Source organism: Pteropus vampyrus, unplaced genomic scaffold, assembly GCF_000151845.1.
Source record: "Pteropus vampyrus isolate Shadow unplaced genomic scaffold, Pvam_2.0 Scaffold87, whole genome shotgun sequence".
Taxonomy (NCBI): domain Eukaryota; kingdom Metazoa; phylum Chordata; class Mammalia; order Chiroptera; family Pteropodidae; genus Pteropus; species Pteropus vampyrus.
In genome coordinates, this window is record NW_011888868.1 from 698,239 (window position 1) to 721,512 (window position 23,274).

Genomic DNA, 23,274 nt, shown 5'->3' on the forward strand with positions numbered 1-23,274 from the left:
ACTTTTTTGAGGCACTTAGGATAAAGAAGGGAATAAAACAAAGTTCTTGCCCTCATGAATAAACAAAAAATATTTTGTAGTGATGTGCACTAAAAAAGTAAAACAAGCAGGATGAGGGCACAGAGAGTTCCCTTAGAAAACTAGATGTGCTATTCTGGATGGCCTTGGTACAGAAGTTATACAGCAGCCAAGATCTAGATGGAATGAGGAAGACAGCCATGAGGACACATAGGGGATGAATGTTTCAAGCAGAAGGAATCATAAGCACAGAAACCCTGAAGTAGAAGAAGCTTAGAATGTTCAAAATTAGCAAGGAAGCCAATGGAACTGGAGCCAAGAGAACTTTCGGGAAGAACGATATGACATCATCAGAATGGTGGTCACTATCGGGTCATGCAGGGCCTGGTGGGCAATGGTGAATCACAGAATTGTAGTCTCTGTGATGGGAAAACTCTGGAGGATTCTGAACAGGGAATTAATACCACTTGAGTTACATTCTAAAAGAATTACTCTGATTGCTCTGTGAAAAACAGTCTTTAGGTGTTGGAAATGAATAAAAGCAAGGATATTGGTTAGAAGGCTACCACGAGAGCACAGGTAAAATACAATGACAGCCTGCACTCGGAGAAGAGCAGCAGTCACAGTGAGAATAAACAGGATGCTAGATGTATTTCTAAAAGTAAAGCCAACAGGATTAGCTGATGGACTCAGTTTAGGCTATGAAAGAAAGTCAAAGACAACTCTAAACAAGTAGTTTCTGGCATGGGAAAGTGCATAAATGGAGGTTAAGTCTTCAGACTTAGAAACCCTTATTAAGATATCAAGTTGATGTCAAGTTTATGCCTTTCAGAAATAGCAAAAACAATAATGACCAAATTTAAAAAGCAAAAACAGAATGCTTTTTCTACTCACCATTTGCAGATTGTATCATGTTTCCAGATTTCTGGACTTCATCAAATTTTGTAAAAATTACATTCAATCTGTATAAAAAATGTATATATAAACTATTAACCATCACTGTTTATAGTCAGTTATATTAAAACACTAATGTGAAGTTGAGTCATACTCCAAGAAAAAAAATCAATGATTCAAACCCACTTAATAACAAAAATAGTAAGTATATTTCTAACAACATCAACAGTCAACAATAACTGAGCACTTAACTACAGGCCAAGCACTGACTTAAGGGCTCTAACTGAAAGAGCATGTTTAACCCTTATAACAGCCTTATATGGGATTATTATTATCCCCATTTTACAGATGACCCCCACAGCTTACATAAGGTGACACAGGGTGGAGATACAAGCCCTGAGAGCAAGAATCCAGAGTCCATGCTCTCAGACATTAAACTGACTGACTGCTCTACACAAAAATGTATATACATGATGAAAAGCATATATTTCTCCTATTGCTATTTAAGCGCAGACTGTTGATTACTTAGGATAAAAATTTTCAAAATGGTATAATACAATACAAAGGCTTTTCTCTGACTCATGCTTAATTCAAAAATGCTATAATTTCTCTAGAAGCAAACACTGTGACCAGATAATCTTCAGCTTAAAAAAAATCAACATGACATTTATTTTCTATTAATGGATCATTTTTACCTTGACATTTAAATTGAAGCAAAACTCCTTAACCAGTCAAAATATCCCATCCTAGTGACACCAAAAATGAGAGAAAAATTGAGGTTGGGATGGGGGATAAAGTCAAGGAAAAAGAATCTTTCCCAAGCAAAACGGGTACATATGAATGAGTGTAAACGTCAGGATTCCAAGATAATGTACTATGCATTCAAACCTAAGCCACCCATTTCAGGGACCAAACTAAGTTTTGGCACTTACAACCATCCTGTCAGACAAATTAATCATTTCAATCACGTTTGTCTTTTCTTCCCAACCAGAATGGAAGCTCCTTGGAGTAGGAATGGGAACTATGTTCTTTTAGTATTATCTACACACCAAGCACTATGTCATGCAGGAAAGTTACCTCATTGTGTAAAAGAGCTGTTATCTATCTAATCCTGTCCCCCATTCTCACTATGGAAAATTAAATATTTCACACATTCTGATATCAATTCATTCATTAGTTCATTCACTGAACCTAGCACTGAGCTAGCTAAATGTCAAATGTGTAAAGTTTCTACTTTCTAGAGCTTCCATTTCTACTTCATTCTATTCTACTTAAAATGTTACATTCTAAGTAACAGGGGAGCCAAAAATACACATCAGTAAATAGATGTAAAAATGAAAGGGATGAACTAACCTGATACACTGCCTCTCTCACTTCCCATTCTATGGTAGATATCAATAACTTTCAACCCATCTTTCCATCTAAGTCAGATATAGCCTCAGAAGACTTCTCCAAGCTTCTCCAGGCAGCTGCTACTAATTAATCAAAGCTGGCACAGAATTAAAAATCTATTTGTCATTTCAGGACCAGATATAAGTAAAACTATCACTCACTTTCAAATCCAGTGGTTATTAAAGAACTGGAAAAATGGCTTAGAATCAATTTCTGATGATGTTTCCATCACCCTCCCTTTTATAAGTAACAAAGATCTCCAATGGCTTAATAAGCCCATAAATAACATCACCAGACAGGTTGCCGAGGCCCTAAATTACCACTTTATTGTGTCACAACTATACCTTCTGACATGAGCATGCCTGCAAATTTGCAGGTTAGGGACAAGGTATATGTCTAACCTGGTTGTTCCTGAAATTACTTGGAGGGGGAAATCATTTCTTCCATGCCCGGGAGAGTATTCACCATTATCAATGGCAACTGTGGAGGAATCTGTAGATTCTCAATCTATGGTAACGTCTACTCACTGCAGCCAGATTACCCAAAACTGGCACCCAAACAGCTAGGTATGAGAACGCTAAAAAGATTGGTTATTGGCACCTGCACCTTAATTCAGAATCCCTTATTCAGGCGTGCCTTTCCCTCTACTTTCACACTTCTGTCTCATTAGATGTCTCATTCTCTGCTCAATAATGCATATACAATGGCTCCTATCAAGATTGCTACCTCAAGAGATCAATTACTTGACATTCTAACACCAACAAAACATTCCTTAGGAATGAATGGCTTTTGTCTGCTACACAATAATAGAAAATGCCTCTCTTGGGACCTATCAATTTGCACAAGTCTAAAATGATGAGTTTTATATGTTGAAAGACACTGAATACATAACTAATGATTACCCTCTGAAGTCACCAATTGTTTTCATTTTTTTAATTTTAATCTCTCGATCTCAAATTTAAAATAAATTTATTTATTAGCTTGACGAATAACCAATACCATTTCCCCCTGGTTTTTCTGAATTTTATATTCAACTCTTCAATCTAATTATCATTTATTTTACTATAAGATTTCAAACTAATTATTCCTTCCTAGAATATTTTATAAATTTAAGATAATTTCCCAGAAGCGAAAACCAGTAATCTTTCCATCGACAAGCTCCACTTGTACATAGAGCTTCTCATTGGTTTATTAGTCTACTACTCTTTAATATGAGCAGACAACCAAAATTTCTAAGATTGATAAGCAAAGCTTCTAACATAAAAGAGACCAACATGAATAAACACATACCCAAAAATCCCAACTTAGAGGAAAGAAGAGACTATAAAAAGTTTTTAAATATATCACTAATATTCCCAAAGTAACAGAAAATACTGCAAATCACAAAATCAAACAGGAAGAACCCTTCAAAAATGGCAGAATAAGGAACTCTGAACATCTGCTCCTCCAAAAAACACAAAGAAAACATTGGCAAAATCAAGTTTTTCAAAATCCTCAAATTAAACAAAGGCTTACAATAATCCGAGGGGCGTTCTTCAAGAAAAACAGCTGAATCTTAGTCAGAATGGCATTTTCCTTTGTTTTCCTGCCCTCTATTTCCATCTCCAGTCCACCAGCTGAAAACCAACGGCCTCACAATTACAGCAGTCTGAAAACCAGCAGCCCCACAGCCCCTGGAAAGCGTTGAACAGTCTGCAGTTCAGTGAAAGTCCCCATTCCCAGAGAACTGTTATTATTTGACCTGTCTGGCATATCGCAAAACCCCCATTCATAAGGTTTGTCTTTATTTGACCTAATTCAGAGCATGCTCAGTGCAAGACTCCTTACACGGAAGCCATGAGCAAAAAGAATCTGGGGCAACTGTCTAACGTGACAGCTGCCTGAGAAAGAAGTAACAACTGGGACAAAGAAACTGACCAAAAGGCTTACAAGAAAAACCTGGAGAGTAAGATGTTCACAAGAACTATGAAAAGCTCTGACACATTCCTGGGAAACTGGAAGGCCACTCATATGTGCAAGGTGGTGCACACACCCCAGGAAAGACCCAAGAGGGCACTGTCTCACCTCTGGCTAACTTTGGGGCTCTGTACAAGCAGGCAGTAAGGGGAAGGTAGAGATGCATAGCCTGCCTGCCAGAAAACTGAAAGCATGCCCCAATACACACAGATAGCCCTTCAGCAAAAGTTGGGAGATTTATTGGTTGCAGCATTTAAGGACATCTCTGTCCAATCATTAGCTGGACACTAAGCTAACCAGAGATTTCAGTATCTATCACAACAAAAAAAAAATACAGACTTTAAGAATTAGTTCAAGAAAGTCACGAAATAAGAAATGAGCAACGAAAACAATAAACACCAACAACAAACCTGGGAGAGGAAGGAAAGAATGTGATTTCCAAAGTTGCCATAAGGTATTACTTAAAATGATCAGTTTCAACAAAAAATTATGTTATAAGTACTACATTAAATAAAAACAAACCAATGAAAAAGCAAAAATTGTCAGACTGAATAAACAAACAAGACCCAACTATATTCTATCTACAAGTGGCTCACTTTAGATACAAAGACACAGGTTAAAAGTAAAAGGATGGAAAAAGATATTCCATGCAAATAGTGCTTAAAAGAGACCTAGAGTGGCTATACTATTATCAAATATAGATTTTAAGACATAAATTGCTACTGGGGACTAAAAGGGACATTTTACATTGATAAAAGGGTCAATGTATCAGGAAGACATAACAATTATATGCACTTAAGAACTGACCCTCAAACTGTATGAAACAAAAAGTGACAGAATTGAAGATAGAAACAGATAATTCAGCAGTATTCACTGGAGACTTCGATATTGCACATTTCAATAATGGACAGCAGAATACAGATTCATCTCAAGTGCACATGGAACCTTCTCCAGGACAAACCACATGATAGGCCACAAAACAAGCCTTAATAAATTTCAAAGGACTGAAAACCACAGAACATAGAAATTATGATATGTTCTACATGGACTATGAATAGGATAAAATTAGAAACCAGTAACAAATAGAAATGGGAAAATCATAAATAATATATAAGAATTTAATAAAACACTCAATAGCAAATGGCTGAAAGATGAAAACAAAAGAAAAATTAGAAATACTTTGAGATTAATGAAAAATAAACACACAATACACCAAAACTTACGGGATGCTACTAAAGTAGTACTTACAGAAAAATGTATAGGCATAAATGCCTACTTAAAACAGAATATCTCCAATCAATAACCTAACCTTCAAGGCGGAGCAAAAGCAAATCAAACCAAGCAAAAGAAAGAAAGAAAATAGATTGGAGCAGAAATACATAAAATAGGAAACAGAAAAACATTAGAGAAAATCAACAAACCAAAAGTTAGTTCTTTTGAAAAAATCAATAAATTTCACAAACCATTAACAAAAATGACCAGAAGAGACGACTCAAATTACTTTAATTGAAAGATGAAAAAAGATACATTACCGTCTTTACAAAAATATAAAGGTTTACAAGAACACTGAACAACTGTATGTCAAAACTTAGAAAACTTAGATAAAATTCTTAGACACGAACTACCAAAACTGACTCGAAACAAAATCTAAAAAGACCTATAAACAAGAGAATGAAAACATCTCCAGAGCAAAGGCCCAGATGGCTTCACATTTGGTGAATTCCAATAAATGTTTAAAGAAGAATTAGTGCCAATCCTTCACAAACTCTTTTAAAATATCAATGAGAACAGGGGAAACTGTGGGTAGAGGAGGAAAGGAATAACGGAACTCTCTGTACTTCCCAGTCAGTTTTCCTATAAATCTAGAACTGCTCTAAAAATTAAAGTATGTGAGTATGTGTTTGTGTATACACACACATACTTTATATATAGAAGAGAGAACACTTTCCAACCCATTCTACAAGGCTAGTACTACAATAAAACCAAAATAAGAAAAAGACATCACAATAAAAGTACAGGCCATTATTTCCTATGGATTCTAAAGCGTATAAAAAGAATTATACACCATGATGAAGTGGGATTTATCCCAAGAATGCAAAGTTGGTTTAATATCTAAAAATTAATTGATTTAATACAACATATCAATAGAATAAAACAGTAGTAACATAATCATCTCAATAGATGCAGAAAAAGTATTTGACAAAATGTAACATCCTCTCATAATAAAAACACTCAACAAACTAGGAATAGAACTTCTTCAACCTCATAAAGTCATATACAAAAATACCTACAGCTAACATCATAATTAATGGTGAAAGGTTTAAAGCTTGCCTCCTAAGTAAGATCCAGAACAGGACAATGTTGTCCCTTTTCACCGCTTCTATTCAACATTATACTAGAAGTTCTAGCCAGGGCTTTTAGGTTTTTAAAAAAAAAAAAAAAAAAAGAGGAATAAGGGATGCAGATGAGAAAGGAAGACATAAACTATTTCTACTGACATATGACCTATTTATATATAAAAATCCCAAGAAGTTCAGAGCAAAACTCTCAGAACTAGGGAGTTCAGCAAGGTTGTAGGATTCAAGATCCAGTTTTTAAATCCTGCAACTCTAGATGTTAGTAATAAACCATCTGAAATTAAGAAAAAAATTCTGATTACAAATAGCATCAAAAGAATAAAATGCAGAGGAATAAATTTAACAAAAGTACACGACCAGCAATTGTTGAAAGTAATTAGACTTTAAAAAATGGAAAGACAGTCCCATGTTCATGGATTGGAAGATGCTGTTACATGGCAGTATTTTCCAAATTCATTACAGATTCAGTTCCTACCAAAATCCCAGCTGCCCTTTTATGTAGAAATTGATAAGTTCACTCTAAAATGGATACAGATACACAAGGCACCCACAATAGCCAAAACAATCTTGAAAAGAACTTGGATTTCAAAATTTACTACAAAGCTACATTAATCAAGACAGTGTGGTACTAGTAGGACAGGAATATAGATCAATGAAATAGAATTGAGATTACAGGGAAAAAAAAACCTTACATTAATAATCAACAGATTTTTGACAAAGGTCCCATAAAAAGTCTATAAAGTTCAAAACCATAACAAGATATCCAGTAGGATGGCTATTATCAAAACAATACAAAACAAAACAAAACAATAGCAACTGTTGGCATGGATGCACACTGCTGGCAGGAATGCAAAATGGTGCAGCAGCTATAGAGAACAGTATAGCAATTCCTCAAAAAATTTAACATGGAATGACTATATGATCCAGCAATTCCATTTCTGGGTATATGCCCAGAAGAACTGAAAGCAGGAAAGAGAGCAAATATTTGTTCACCCATTCTCACAGCAGTGTTATTCACAATAGCCAAAAAGTGGAAGTAACACAAGTGTCTGTCAACAGAAGAATGGATAAACACAATGTGGAATATACATACAATGGAATTTCATTCAGCAATAAAAAATAACTAATTCTGCAATATGACTAAATCTTGAAAACATTATGGTAAGTTAAAGAAAGCAGTCAACAAAGGCTACATTTTGTGTGATTTTATTTGCACAAAATGTCCGAAAAAAGACAAATCCATAGAATTAAAAAGCAGACTAGTTGTTTGTAGGAGCTGGAGAGACGGAAGGGACAAAGAGTTACCACTAATAGATATGAGATTTCTTTTTGGGGTGCTGAGACTTGTCCTAAAACCAGATAGAAGTGATGGCTACACAACTTTGTGAATATACTGAAAACCACTGAATTATTCACTTTGAAAGATTTATGGCTAATTATGAAAATATGAAAATTACAGTATAGTAAATATTTCAGTTTTAAAGCTTTCATTAAAAAAATTTAAAAAATAGAATGTTATAAAAATGGAACAGTGAAGAGAGATCTTAGAAATTAAAACAAAAAAATTTTTAATAGAATACCCAATATAATGGTTGGAAGATAAATTTGAGAAAATCTCACAGAAGACAGCAAAATTGTGAAGCTATAAATGAGAGAGAAAAGTCAGAAAACTAGTCCAAATGGTCATAATATAATTATTTACAAATACAGTTATATTTTTAAAGAAACTTGTCCAGATCCAAATAACATGATGTTCCAGATTAAAAGGCTCCCAGGTACACAACACAATGAAAACAATCTCACATAAAACCCATCATCATGAAATTTCAGACATACACTGGAGATAGAGAATCAAATTTATCTATATAGGATGAAGAAACAGAACGACTTTGGACTTCTCAGTAGAAACACTAAAAGCTGTTACACAATGGGCATTAGTTTTAATATTCTAGATGAAAATTACTCCAGTCTAGATTTTGGAACCTTGACAAACTATCAATGTCACAATAAAACTGAGATATTCTCAGGCAAAAAAAAAAAAAGATATTACAAAAAGTCTCCTTCTCTACATCTTTTTCTCAGAAAGCTATCAGAGGATATGTATAACTAAAATGAGAGAGAAAACCAAGAAAGAAAAGATATGGTCTCCAAAAAACAGGAGACACCTGCGGAGAAAAAAGAAGTGAAGCCCCAGGATCATCAATGATAAAGAGAGATGTCAGAATGATAAAGTAAGCATGAGGCAGTGAGGGCAGCCAGTCAGACTGGAACAGACTGAAGGAGATTTTCAAACTGTCAGTATGTAGACAGTACTAGTACATGATAAGTATGTAGACAACTCTGCAAATGAAAGTAAATTGAAAATTACTAAATCAGGGAAAACAAAAGGTTCTGGGGTAGTGGGGAGGCAAAGTAACCATAGTTCACTAAAATAAATAGTGGGCTGTGAATAGTATACATAATCGCAATATAAACTAAATGTCCTAATCAAAATTAAAGCCTGACTGTATTTGGTGGATGAGGACATGACAAGTGTATATGAAAGAGCTTAGGAGGAAAGATAGCTGAAATTCACCCTTCATAATGTAAAGTCAAATTCTTATAGTGACAAAATACTAAGAGCGAGCAACAGATGCACAGTATTTATAGCAGTAGGTACAAAAGAATCAATAAAAACAGTTGACAGTGTTTGCTTCTGAGGGAAAATAGCAGAAGGGATAAGGAACTGCCTTTTTTCAATGTATCTTATAAATTCAGCCAACTCTCTCTATATAAATGACTCTGACAGAAAACAAAATTTAAAAATGAAAACAGATATCACAGAGCACATGTCTCATCCTGTTCTTTCTTTGGGCTCTCTCTATAACACTAAAGTAGCAACCAAATTAAAAGTAAAAAAACTTTCCATTTTTCCCTTAATAATACAATCATTAAGTAATGTCAAGTGAACATTAATAAAATTTTAAATAGGTTGAAATAGCAAAACAATTATGAGAGTGATTCAAAACTGCAGGTTCACAAGGTAAGTTTATCACATAGTGACAATGCATCAGATGACATGCATCAGGTCTATTTATAAATCAAATTACCTTCATTTTTCTGGTACCAACCAGAAAAAAATTTAACACCAGCGACCTGTCTTTTGTCCATACCTTTGAAAACTAAAATACACCACGTTGATTAAAAATACTTTCTGGACTATACAATGGAAGGACAGTGAATGCCAGAGCATGCTGAAAGCCCTTGTTTATGAAAGTAAGCCACAGTGGGTACAGGTGGTCAATTCTATTCTGTAGTCAAGTATGTCTCACCAATATCGTGCACCTAACTATATGGCATCTTACAATAAATTGCTATAAATTGTATACTTATTTTCTATATATATCATGTGCATGCAATGTAAAAATGGCCAAATACTATACTGACTGAGGTTCACAGCTTAACTATGCTCAGATCCAGGTGAGTGAAGAGACCTTCTAACATGAAGAAGACCCTGTTGAATATCTCTACTTACTATCTGGCTCAATATGATTTTAGCCACCAGATGACAAGACTTAAATAATAACTTAATATATGGACCAAAAGTGAAGCTGATGATGGTACAAGACTCTTTCCCAACTGTGAAATGAAATTAGTCTTATTAAAGTCATTTAGGTGATACTATTAAGGCATTATTTTTCATCGTATTATTTCTTAGTTCATTGAGTGAGTGCTATGTTTGAGACGAATCATCTCTAAGAAATAATATGATGAAAAATAATGCCTTAATAATATCACCTAAATCCAAGTTTTAGAAAAGTAATAAGCAAAGTCTATGATATTTTATTTGTCCTATGGAATCCTGTTAAGTTGGAAAATCTGCTGTGTTCACATAATAACAAGAAACATAATGACGTAACAAAGGTCTAGAATATTCAAGTATCCAGCCAGCCACTCAGAGCCACATAGAGCAGCTACTGAATTACCCAAACAGTGGCAGGATTCTTTAAAAGTCTTGTTCATTTGGACACATCTCCAACAAAATAAAGGTGGCAGCAAGAGCTTCTGACCCTCACAGGGCTAGATCTTAGGTAACTGTCTTGTAATACAAAGAAACTTGAAGTTTCAGCTTCTTCCACTAGAACAAAGTTTTTAAAGAACTATCAGTCTAGTTCTCCAAGCACTGTGTATGCCAGAGTTTTACAATAATGGCTGTGAGGCATGTGGGTCCGTTTCACTAGGACTACCTTCTCCATTTGGTTCAGAATTGTTTGGAAGGATTTTACACAACATGAGATAGCAGAAACCCCCATTACTATTCACAGAAGCCCAAGCTCATCCGCACCTTTATAATAACAGTAGAAAAAACACATGAAACACATGACTGGGAGTCTGGTGGAGAAGGTTCCAGTCCCAGCTCTGGCATTAGCTGCCTCTGGGGCCTTACCTAAATTACTCTGTATACTGAGGATCCCCTAGACCACCCCTACATTTAACAATTCACTAGGACAACTCACAAGACTCAGCATGTAGTCATACTCACAGCTATGATTGTTATAGTAAAAAGACACAAAGAAAACTCAGCAAAGAGAAAAGCCGCATGGCGTGAAGTCCGGAGGAACCCAGCACAAGCTTCCTAAAATCTCCACTGGTGAGTCACACAGGCATGGGTAAGTCCTCCAGCAGTGTGTTGTGACAATATGAGGAATGCTGTCTACTCCAGCAGTGTGTTGTGACAATATGAGGAATGCTGTCTACTCCTTAGAGTCTCAGTACCTGGTTTTTATTGGGGCTAGTCACACAGACAGCCTCTGCTCAGCACTTACCAAAATGCTAGACTCCCAGAAGGAAAGCAGGTGCTCAGCGTGACACCTGTGCAGTGAACCACTCTCATTTCACTCTTTGGGAACATTGAGAACCTTCCCCAATCCAAATGTCCAGACACCAGCCCAGGGCCAACTTTGCAAGCAGGCGTTTCTAGAAACAGCAGTCTCAGGCCTGCTCTGTTAACTTTTCTGCACTCACCTCTCTAGATTTCAATTTCACCATGTCATTGCCCGGATCTATGAGCTCACTATAGCAATCTTTGAATGTTACACGAGAATCCCCTGTGTAAGATGGTCGGTTCATGGCCTAAAGGCCCCACAAGCTGCACGGCATGGTGAGGCCATCATGGGAGCAGGAAAGAGTTCTTCTGCTCAAGGTCTGTTTTCTCAACAATGATAGTGATGTCATCATAAAACAGCTCTCTCCTTCTAGACTCTGCTCTCCCCATTCATTCGAGCCTCGGATTTTCCCCAAGACACTATTTACTATTTTTGTCTTTAAGTTCATCTCTCCTAAGTGTTCTCACCATACATTCAAAGACTAGAAGGCCAAGGTTGATAAAACACATCAAAAAAAAAAAAAAAAAATTCTATTCTCATAGATTATCTCTTATAAAACACATGAAAAGTTTTATTCTCACCTCACTGTCTTGTACATAGCACAGGAGCCATGGTGAGAACATTACTGGGGTCAGATATGACTCTCAACAACAAAGAAGTATAGCCCCACTCAAATGCCCGTGGAACCCCCACCTTAGAGTGAGAGGCCCACTTCTGTCATATCCAACTGAGAGACATCAAGACATGTGACTCCAATATATTTCAATATTCCATCCCAAATCTAGATGTTCCATAAACTATTTTGTGAAACAAGATAAAGAAAATTAAAAGGTGAGGCAGAAAACAAGGCTTCAAAATAGCTCTGCCTCTTACTAGTTGCATGATCTCTCAAAGTCCCTTCATGTCTCTGGGACTCTACTGTACACATGGCCACAATGACAGGCTCTGACAAGCTGCACTGTGAGTCCAGTCAATGTCTAACTTCCCAGGGTTTTCACAGTACTTTCTCCTTTAAAGGAATGAGGTGGGGCAAAGGGTTTAGAATTCATTTGGAGTAAGGTCTCTGCAACATATTTCAAATTATAGATATCCAATTCTTCATGATTTTTAAAATTCTGACTATAAGAATTTTATATGTATACCATATGTATACTCAAGTTGTCTTGGATCTGATAAGATGCTGATCCCCTTGCATTGATTTCTACAGTGAGGCTGACGTGGCTGAACAGAAAATTACCATTTCAAAGATGTTGTCCAGAATTGTTACTTATATATTTCTATCCAAACTCATTCTAGAAAGGCTTCATTAATTCAAATATATTCTAAGTATCTACTATATTAGGTGTTATGTATACATAAGATATATGAACCAAAAGAATGCTGAATTTTGGTTCAATCAATTTTAAATATGCTTCTAAAATGAGCACATGACATGAGACCTGGCCAGATGTCCAGGTGAGAGAGTCTTACTTTTGAGGAAGTAGAATGGGAGGGGACCCCTGACACATGATCTGGACAAGATCTCCCACCACCAATCTGCTAACCGTATATTCTTTGAATAAAATTACCACAACAAAATAAGTAGTACAAACCAAGATGTTAACTAAGAAAGAGCAGGGTGAAAAGAACAGAATAAAAGAAATAGTCTGAACTCACCGGGACTGTGGCAATCCTTTTTTACTGAGATCTGCCCTCACACGTTCTCCTACATGTCTGTAAATTTCCACTAAGCTGTTTATTGCTGCATCTCGAACCTAGATGTAAAAGAAGAGATCTTACAGCTGCTCTGTGTCATTCCACAGCACTTCTTGCTGGGACACAACAGGCTATACACCACCCCAAGTTTATCACCAATTTACCAATATGACTGAATACAATCCCATCCAGACAATTGACTAGATAAAGCCACGTTTAACAGTTTTAACTCTGAGTCCAATTCCAAAGAGTAGAAAACTCTTGGGTTCCATCCTTATATACATGTTCAAGTTCATTATTCCTTAATTTTTTTCATTCTTTAAGATGATGTCAGGAAACTAGAATTTTCAGGGCAGCTTTCCAAATTAGAAACACTACAAATAAATTAATTATACTAAAAATAAAACCCATATAAAGTATTCTGGATTTGGGTCAAACAGTTAGTGAGAAACAAAAATGGGTAGTACAGGCTACAGAGCCCAATATTCAAGAAGCTCATAAACATATTAAAAATGAGAAGTAAAAAAAAAAAAAAAAAGAAAAAAAAAGGCAACTCATTGTCCTAAAAAGGAAATGGGAAAAAGTCCTTAAATTCTACATTTAACACAGGACAGGATGTAACAAACATTATACAAGAGTACAAAGAGCTCGTACGTTTTAGGGGAGGAAACAAGAACTCCAAAGGATACCAAGAAATATTTCATGGAAGAGAAAGAAAGCACTTAAAATGTGCTTATTAGAAGGACCACATTTTATCAGGTAAAGATGGAACGAGACAGGTTCCAAACAAGGCATGCCCTGTGCAAAGGCACAAAAGCAGACATGACAGCATATGCTTTAGGAGGAGCCAGTAAGCAGCCCAGCCAAACACAGATATGAACTAAGCAAGCAGCAATAAATAAGGCTCAAGAGACAAAACAGACTTAAAAAAAAAAAAGAAAAAAACTTGGGAAAGTTTAAATATGAACTGTAAATCAAACATTATCATTGTATCAATGTTAAATTTCTTGAATGTGAAAATAACATGTGGTTATATAGGAAAATATCCTTGTTATTAGGAGATATACACTGAAGCATCTAGGAGTAAAACGATCATATCTGTAAGATATTTTCAAATGGTTCAGGAACAAAAGTGCATTTCTGTGTATGTGCATATGTACACACATACGTAGAGATATAAAACAAATGTAACAAAATGTTAACTGGTAAATATGGGTGTTCGCTATACTACTCTTTCAATTTTTCAACAGTTTTAACATTTTGCAAATAAAAAGGTGGGAGGAAAAACTTTCTTTAATATAAAATGTAACCAAGGCAAGCCTATGGAAGGTGTAGAGGAGGAGAGATACGTATTTAATTAAGTAGGTAAAGACAAAGGAACAACATGATTTTAGATTTGGGCTCAAGCAATGAAATCCAAGTAGTAGAGAATAAAGAACAGAGGGAAGAAGTAGGGATACAGTAATTTACAATTTGAGTATTGCAGGCTACCTTTTAATTTAACAGTGTTATAGGACAGGTAATTCTTCCTCCTTGTGGTGGCAAAAGGCAAACCCTAGGCCATATTATCTTCTTACCAAAAACCTTATGCTATGGACTGAATGGTGCCCCCTAAAACTCCTATGTAGAAGCTCTAACCCTTAGTGTGACTGGATTCAGAGACAGGGCCCATTAAAAGGTAATTAAGGTTAAATGAGGTCATAAGAGTGGGACTCTGATACAACAGAATTGTTGTCTTCATAAGAAAAGACACCAAAGAGCTCACAAAGAGTTCTCTACAAACCCACAAAGAGGTCCTGTGAGCACAAAGCGAGATGGCGGCATCTGTCAGCCAGGAAGGGAGCCTTCATCAGAACCAGACTGGCCATGCTGGCACCCTGATCTCAGAGTTCCAGCCTCCAGAACTGTGAGAAATTAATTTCTGCTATTTAAACCACTTGGTCTACGGCAGCCCAAACTGACTAACATGGGTTATCAGTTTGTTTTGGAAAAGAAAAAATAATTTCTGATGTTAGAAAACATTTTTATATGGAAACATGCATATATTACAAAACTAGTCAGTGCCGCTGTGTTTTGAATATCAGTAATAAGTGCACTACCTTTGCTTAATTTCTAGTGATGACATCTGCTCAGAGCCAATCACACTGGGTGATTACCTTAAAGAGCAATCAATATCTTATCCACCACTTAGAAATTCCGGGCCATATGGAGTTTAAGAGATTTAGTGGAAAAACTACTAGCCTTAATACCAGAGAGGGAGACCTTAGTACCTACTCAGCCATTTCAGGAGCAGCATAACCTCGGACAAAATATTTAAACTCTTTCGGTCTTGATTTCATCCTCTGTTAAGTTGAAGGATATTTTGAATACTAAAAGAAATAATGAATTCATTCAACAAATGTTTGAGTGCCTACCAGGTGCCAAACTCAAGTGCATATACAGCCCAGGCAGGGAACATGATAGTTAAGTGGAGAAGGGTGGGTGTACAATGACAACTGGCACTGGCATGGGACCCTGCTGGCAGAGACAGAAGAGGGAATGTGGAGGCTCAGGAAAACAGACTGTCATCACTCAGTCACAGAGGAATGTAAGTACAGCTCTACCACATCTTCTAATCTTTTGAGAGAAGTCAGAAATTTCAATCTCCAGCATAAAAATCACCCAAACTCAATGAAAAATTAAAACATTGTGCAGATACACGTACTTCCACACACATCAATCTGTAGGCTGAAATTAGCTTTTAGGCCATAAGTTTGTGACCTCTAGGTTGTGTGTGTAAAGCACTCAACGCGATGGTAGGTGGAACTAGGATTATCTACATCTTTTAAATCAACATCCTTAACCTTTAAATAATCATTCTTCAGGCTAAAAAAGCTACAGGGTTAGATGGCATTTCAGGGTGTAAAACAACTCTGATTCAAGAAATACAAGAGAACAGATTTTCTTTGGTACTACAAAGTGCTCTTCTCCAACTGAGAAGTGAAGTTTCAGTAAAAGCACTCAGTTCAGGCTGAAGGGACAATATAGTAGTGTTCACTTCTACACACAGCCCCACGGGTCCTGCTGCCTCTGCCTCTCCCTCGAACTCACCACAAAGGAACCCCAACATTTCAGGCCATTAAGACTACAAAAGACAAGAACCCCACATGTTAAGCACTACCTGCCAGGGCAAAGCTAAATGCTTTAGGAAATGTGACTTCTTCAAATCTATGACCTTCCTCACAGGGCCACTGTGGACTGTGACACAGAGGAGGACATGGAGGCTAGAGAGGCTAGCAGCCTGCCCACGGCAGATAAATGGCAGCATAGGGAGCTGGCCTTCCATCTCTCTGAATGCAGAACCCACATCCTTCTCACTTGAGCACACTGCAGTCCAGTGTGGGTGTCAAAATAAGGGCTTCCCCACAAAACCTAAAACTCAAGGGAGGGCTTCACTTCCAGGGGGACGGAGGGAACCTATAAACTGACAGAAGCCAAACCTAACCTGTCCTGAGAACAGCAGCACAGCAGCACAGCCCCACAGCCAAACTGCCTTGAAGAGCAGATGTCACAGACTTTCCTAGATTCAGCTAGGGCCTCATCTGCACAGCACTGCAGACTGGGGCCTGCAATCCTACCCCTAATCCCACCTTTCAGGCATCAGTCAAGCTCTCACCATAGGCTTTCCTTCTCCCCAGCTGTGAGCACTGTCAACACAGCCCAGAGTCCAGGTCCAGCAGCGAAGAGCATGGAGATCAACAGTTCGCAGACATTTTAAGATGTTTTTAGGCTCTGACAATGTATCAAGCTCCTTATCTAGAATAAGGACTTTCTATTGTATATGATGTCTTAGACCACAGGCTGCCTTTGCTACAGCCACTGCCCTATCCCTCTTGTCAACAAACACATGCCTTGTTCTACAATTCTCACCTCAAGGAAGGAAACCTCATTCTCTACTCAGGAAGTACAGTTATGGTTCCCTAGTGTAAGGCCAGCACATAACCCTAGTCCCTTCCCAGTCGCTGGGTAACAGAGCCATGGAATGTAATTCTCAAAAATGAAACAGAGAGAAAGCTTCAGGAAAGCTTCAAGAAAACATTTCTTTCCTCTTGGAAAGAGAAATGGAGAAAACTAAAAAACATGAGACATTTAGGAACACTGACTGGGTATTTGATGATACGAGAGAATTATTCATTCTTGACGGAGGGATAAGTGTCAAGGCTATGGTTCTGAAGGGAAAAAAAGGGTCCTTATCTTTTAGAATATTTAAGAATTAAATGAAATGGTGTCTATGATTTGCTTCAAAATATGGATGGAGGAGATCTCAAAAATAGATAAAACTAAACTAGCCTTGTCATATTAGTTGCCGAAGCTCAATAATAGACACATGGAGATGCATGATGTCATTTTCACTACTTCTATGTAAGTTTGAACCCTTAAATATGGAAAAATTAAAAATAGGGGAGGAACAAAGGAAGCACCCAGCTTTCATCTAACGGGCATGACATTCATACAGCTGGGCTGTCACTGTGCTATGCCGGCAAGCAGAGCTACAGAGGGCAATGCCCAAGAACTGAGGCGGCCACTGAGACTCTAAGTCTCTAGGGAAATCACTGTGCCACTAACGAACCCTGGAGCACCCCCTTCCTCTTTATGTGGGATAATACATTTTCTCCCCTGCTCTAGCAATTTTAAGTTGGATTTTCAATTACTTGTAGCCAAAAGCACCTGACTACAGGTTCCATAGATCTATCTGTGGGCCACTCTGAGAAGCTTCTTAGGGACTTCCCCAGCTCTTAGTCACTCTGCATTCAGGCCAATATTCAAATGAACTCACGTCCTCTAAGGCAGGAGTGTCCAGAGTTCAGATTCCATGTCAGTGGCCACCTGAGAGACATGGGTAAACTCTCCACACTAGAGCTGAAGGCTGACTACAATGTCAGGCACTGGAGTGCAATGATAGGACTCGCAAGACACAACTGTCCTTTCTGGTCTGAGACGTTAAATAGCTAAGAAGAGAAACTCATTCTAATAACTTTTGGGTGTCTATTCAATCCTAAAACCACTAGAAGGACTAGCAGTCCTGGGACAATAATGAGGGGCAAGTTATATTCCTGACACTCAAGGGTCAGAGACTAGCAAGAAAGGCTTGCGAAAAAGTTAAAATAAAGGCAAGAGCACAAGCAACATACATATGTACTCCAGAAGGAGGAATGGTTAACTGGATCAGTATCAGAGAAGCAGATGGGAAAGTTTCCTGGCAACAGGGGTTCTGGGAGATGCAGAATCTGTGTGCCTGTGCATTTGTACACACATGTGCAGACAAAACTCTCCTAAGGCAGGTGTGAATACGTGGATTACCTTCAGCACGCTTAGTATGGAATGTTCTGGCTGCATATCTGTCTACTAGATTGTTGACAGCTGCCCAAGGAGCACCAGCCTCATTTTACCCCCAATGCTCCTGCATCACCCATAGGACCAGTATGAATATTCACATCACCTATGTGGCCAATGTAAGCAAATGAATTAGGAAGAAATAATTGCAACCAGCCAGGCTGGCTTTTCCACTCCACTCAAGGGTACCAGCAGCAATGTCCTCAAGGTGTGACCTCTATAATGGGCTTTTCTCCTCAGAAAACAAAAATGGAGCTAAACTCGCAGGACAGAATAATTCAGTTGGTAATTCAGAATCATTTTTAAATAGTTTATTTTTAAATTAATGTTGAATATAAAGTAGCATTCAGTAAATAAAAATACCTAGAAATTATATTTTCGATATCGTTTATTTTCAATGAAAGCTGGGTAAGAGAGTGAGTGCAAAGAAAAAATGTAGGTGTAAGCAAGGGAGACCAAGAAAATAGACAGGGGCAGTGAGCAGGCAGGAGGAGAGGTTAGGGACAGAAAGAAAGCAGAATAACAGAGCAACAGAGAGAAGGTGAGAAAATGCAACTGGGATTAAGGGCGAAGATGAAGAAGAAAGGATAAGACAATGGGAAGCGTCCTAGGAGAGGAACCTATGAGCTGGTGAAAGCACGAGAGCATGACCCGGCCCCTCTGGAGGGCACTTTAACAATCATCAATCAAGATTTAAAATGAGATCCCTGTTTACTATACATATATTTTTTTGGTAAATTCTTGTTCCTATTTTCAGCCCCTTTATCTAATGAAGTGTTTTTCTTATTAGTCTGTATGAGCCAACCTAATACAAATGACTCAGCGATATAGAGAATTGAACTAGGTGAGAGAACTGGCACTTCGGGAGCCAGACTGGGAAAGCTTCGTAAACTGCCTGGTCGGGTTCTCCCACCTTTTATGCTAAGGAAGTCTGCTTTGGTTTCTTTTTTTCTTTTTCTTAATTTAGGGAAAATTTACATAAAATAATATCCATAGTTCTTAAAGGGTTTAAGGAGTTTCTACAGGTGTGTGCCCCAGGATAGCCAACACCCAAACTAAAGTACAGAATATGTCCGTCATCTCAGAAAAGGTCCCTCTGGCCCTTTCCAATAGCTCTCCCCCCACCCCAGGGGCAACCACTGATGTCGATCAGCTCTGATCATGCTCCCCTAAGCCTCCCCGCTTTTGGCGGCAGAGATGGTGCAGAGTGATATTATCTGGGAGGCTGGTCTGAGAGCCTCTTGTAGAGGGCAGAGTGCCTACCACATTTACCGATGATATCTTATAAATGCTAATGAGCATTGACCTTAATTACCTGAAACAAAAATGAGAGTTCTATGAAGATAAATAAAGTCCCACCCACCTATCAGGCATACACAGAACAGCAAAATGCATCTTAGAACTGTCTATAACCAATGTTTATTCTTTCTTACTTAAATACACTCACCTGGCTGTTTGGATCTCCAAGTAAATTACATATATGTGGCACAATCTTGCTTAGTGTTAAAGTATGTGCTCCAGAGCTGAAAATAAAAGAAGTGTTCATTTTACTGTTGGTGAGAACAAAGACAAGAAGCTACTCTGCCCATATTCACCTCTTCCTCCCCATGCCCAGGGCCCGATCACCACCTCACACCCAGGCTCTCCCCTTCCCGTCTTCCCCATCTCTTTCCCATTTAGTTACAAAATAAATGCACCATGTTGGCCCTTTTGCACAGAATTCCAAACCATTAGTGCCTCCCACTAACATGTCTTCTCCCTGGCATTCAGGGCTCTCTCCGATCTGGCCCCAAACCTTTAAGGCCATGCCAGAGCCTCATCTTTCTCAGTCTTGCTTGGCTTACATATGGCTGTTTCTGCATTACTATTAACATGTAATGGTTCCTATTTTGCCCAACTCAGTACACTCAACTAAACCGGAAGTCCCTTGAAGGTCCTCACTCAATTCTCCATCTGTACACAGCTCTCTGATACAAGTGACATTCAGTTAATAACTGCTGAATGAAAAAACTGCAATAAAATGGCTGCTGGTGAATCCAACTAAACACTCCACTGCTAGAGAACATTTAAATTATTTACAACTTTTCACCATCATGAAGGCTGCCGCAAATATCTTTTATGAATACGACTCTCTCTAGTAATCTTACTGCTTCCTCAGGATAAATTCTTACAATGTGACACAACTGTGATCAAAGGCTAGAAACATTTGTTAAAAGCTTAGATACATTTAGCCAAATTTAATGGCACTAAAAAGGCTAACACATTAGAAGGGAAAAAATTACGTGGTGATGCAAATATTATCATCCCAACTTATTTTTTAAAACAATATAACTTTACAGGCTGAAATAAAATGCATCACAGTTAATAGTAATTATCTGAAGGTAGTAGAATTACAGGTAATTATTTTCTTTGTGTAAATGTTCTAAACGTATATAGTATTAACCTCATAATCGGAAAAAGAGATTTGCAATTTTTGATTTTAAAAAAGCCTCTCCCACAGATAAGCACATGAAAAACGTTCAACATGAACAGGCATTAAGGAAATACAAATTAAAACCTCAATGAGATATTACTACATACACATCAAAATGGCTAACATAAAAAACAGTGAAAATAGTTAATGAGAGCACGGATTTAAAGAAACTGAATCATTCATACATTACTGGTGGGAATGTAAAATGGTACAGTCACCTCTGGAAAATAGTTTGGCAGTCTCTTTTAAAATTAAAAACAAACTTATCAAATGAACAGCGATTGCACTCTTGAGCGATTGCACCAAGAGAAATGAAAGCTGATGTTGATATGGAAACTTACGCAAGTGTTCATAGCAGCTTTATTTGTAATAGCCAAAAACTGGAAATTATACAAATGTCCTTCAACAGGTCAATGGTTAAACAAACTGTGGTACATCTATACCATGGAATTCTACTCAGCAATAAGAAACAAATTATCATTTAGGCAACAACATATATGCAACCTCAAGGGAAGTATGTGAAGTGAAAAAAGCCAATCTCAAAGAGTTACATTCTGTATGATTCCATTTATATAACATCTTGAACTAACAAAATCATAGAGATGAAGAACAGATTAGTGGTTGCCAGATGTTAGGGATTAGCTATAAAGGGGCAGCGTGAGGGAACCCAGGTGATGCACAAGTCTGTACCTTAACAGTGATGGAAGCTACATGGAGCTACACATGACATGATGGTGCAGAACTGCACACACACACACACACACACACACACACACACACACGCACACGTGTGTGTGTGTGACTGAAGGAATCTGAATAAGCTCTGTGGATTGTATCGATATTGATTCCCTGGTATTGTCATTTCACTATAGATAGCTATGCAAGATGTTAACAATGGGGGAAAGGGGAGGAAGGGTATACCGCACCGCACTTCCCAGTAAATTTCTCTGCACCTTCCTGAAATCTATAGTTATTTCAAAATAAAAAGTTAGAAATAAAAAGAGCACAGCCAAGGAAACACTTAGGGCCCACCCAGACTTACGCATTGAGTGTGGCAACAAGGCAGACACATGTGCCCTCCCGAGTCCGGAAATTCTTGTGCTTGAATCCTCCCAGCATCCGGTCCCACACGTACTGCAGATGACAAAGGACAGGTGAAAAAGAGGAGGAGACCTCTGCAGTCTTTGTTTAACACGGGGCCAAAAGAAGAGGGACCTCTCAACAGGTGCCAAATTAGTCCCAGCCACCACCAACCCATTTTGTCATCTCAATAACTTATTGAAAAATCGTGATTTATAATTGTAGATCAAGTTAAATGTTTTTCAAAACATATTCCTTTATATAATTGCATTTAATTTCCCCAATGACCTTGAAAAAAGGTATAGCTGTTCTCATTTTATGGGTGAGGAAAGTGAAGCCAAAAGAGGTTGGGTGACTTCCCAAAGATCACATACTTATACTGCTCTCCTGGCCTAGAAATGCTGACCCCGCCCTATCCTGCTCATGTTTTAAGGCCAGTCTAGATGATGGAACATGTCCATCATCTCAGAAAAGTTCCCTCAGGCCTGTTCCAATCGATCTCCCCCACTCTGGGAGCAACCACCGACGTCAATCAGCCCTGATCATGCTCCCCTAAGCCTATCCGCTTCCTTAGGGAGGCTTTTTCTGATAATGTATCCCTTTACTCCCCCAGCAATGGATAGTTGGACCCTGGGACCCTGCATCCCTCTGTCCATCTGTCCCAGCAATCCCAGCTCACTAGCAGACAGGGATTAAGGCTCCAGCCAGGTTTCTTGACTCCCCAGGCAAAGAAACAGAGAATCAGTTAAAAAGTGAGCTCAAGAGTCTAACAGATTAAACCAAAGCATTCAATATCCATATTATGTCCACTAATTTGTTCAAAGTATACTCTTTGCTATTCATTATTTATTTAAATATGGGAGAGGGGCACAGATTAAAGGCTATGAAAATTTTCATCTGAAATACATCAGCTTAAAAAAAAAAATCTTTTCATATAGAGTAACCCACTGATGTAGGGGAGTGCATGCACACCAGCTGGCCACAGAATGACTCCCTTGCCCTACCTGGGGATTAGCAGCTTGTTCCATGATCTTTAGCAGCAGAGTCTGGTCTTGCTCCCTCACAGAGTCTTTAGCATCTCCCAGTCTGTCTATTAAACTTGGCAGCACTGGAAATCAAAACACAAACCGATCAAATGAACACCTATTTGAGAGGTAGTCAGTCACCAACT

General features: G+C 38.0%; 1 protein-coding gene across 7 annotated transcripts in view; it reads right to left on the reverse strand.

Annotated features, from left to right (window-relative positions):
• CLASP1 (cytoplasmic linker associated protein 1) overlaps nucleotides 1–23,274 on the reverse strand; it is a 246,389-nt gene that overhangs the window by 147,891 nt on the left and 75,224 nt on the right. For all 7 annotated transcript variants that reach the window (XM_011363638.2, XM_011363642.2, XM_011363639.2 and 4 more), the window contains 5 exons: nucleotides 23,108–23,211; nucleotides 22,066–22,157; nucleotides 19,998–20,073; nucleotides 13,139–13,236; nucleotides 913–980 (listed from right to left, as the gene is read on the reverse strand). In XM_011363638.2, the coding sequence (XP_011361940.1) occupies nucleotides 913–980; nucleotides 13,139–13,236; nucleotides 19,998–20,073; nucleotides 22,066–22,157; nucleotides 23,108–23,211 (438 nt within the window). The remainder of the gene's footprint in view (nucleotides 1–912; nucleotides 981–13,138; nucleotides 13,237–19,997; nucleotides 20,074–22,065; nucleotides 22,158–23,107; nucleotides 23,212–23,274) is intronic.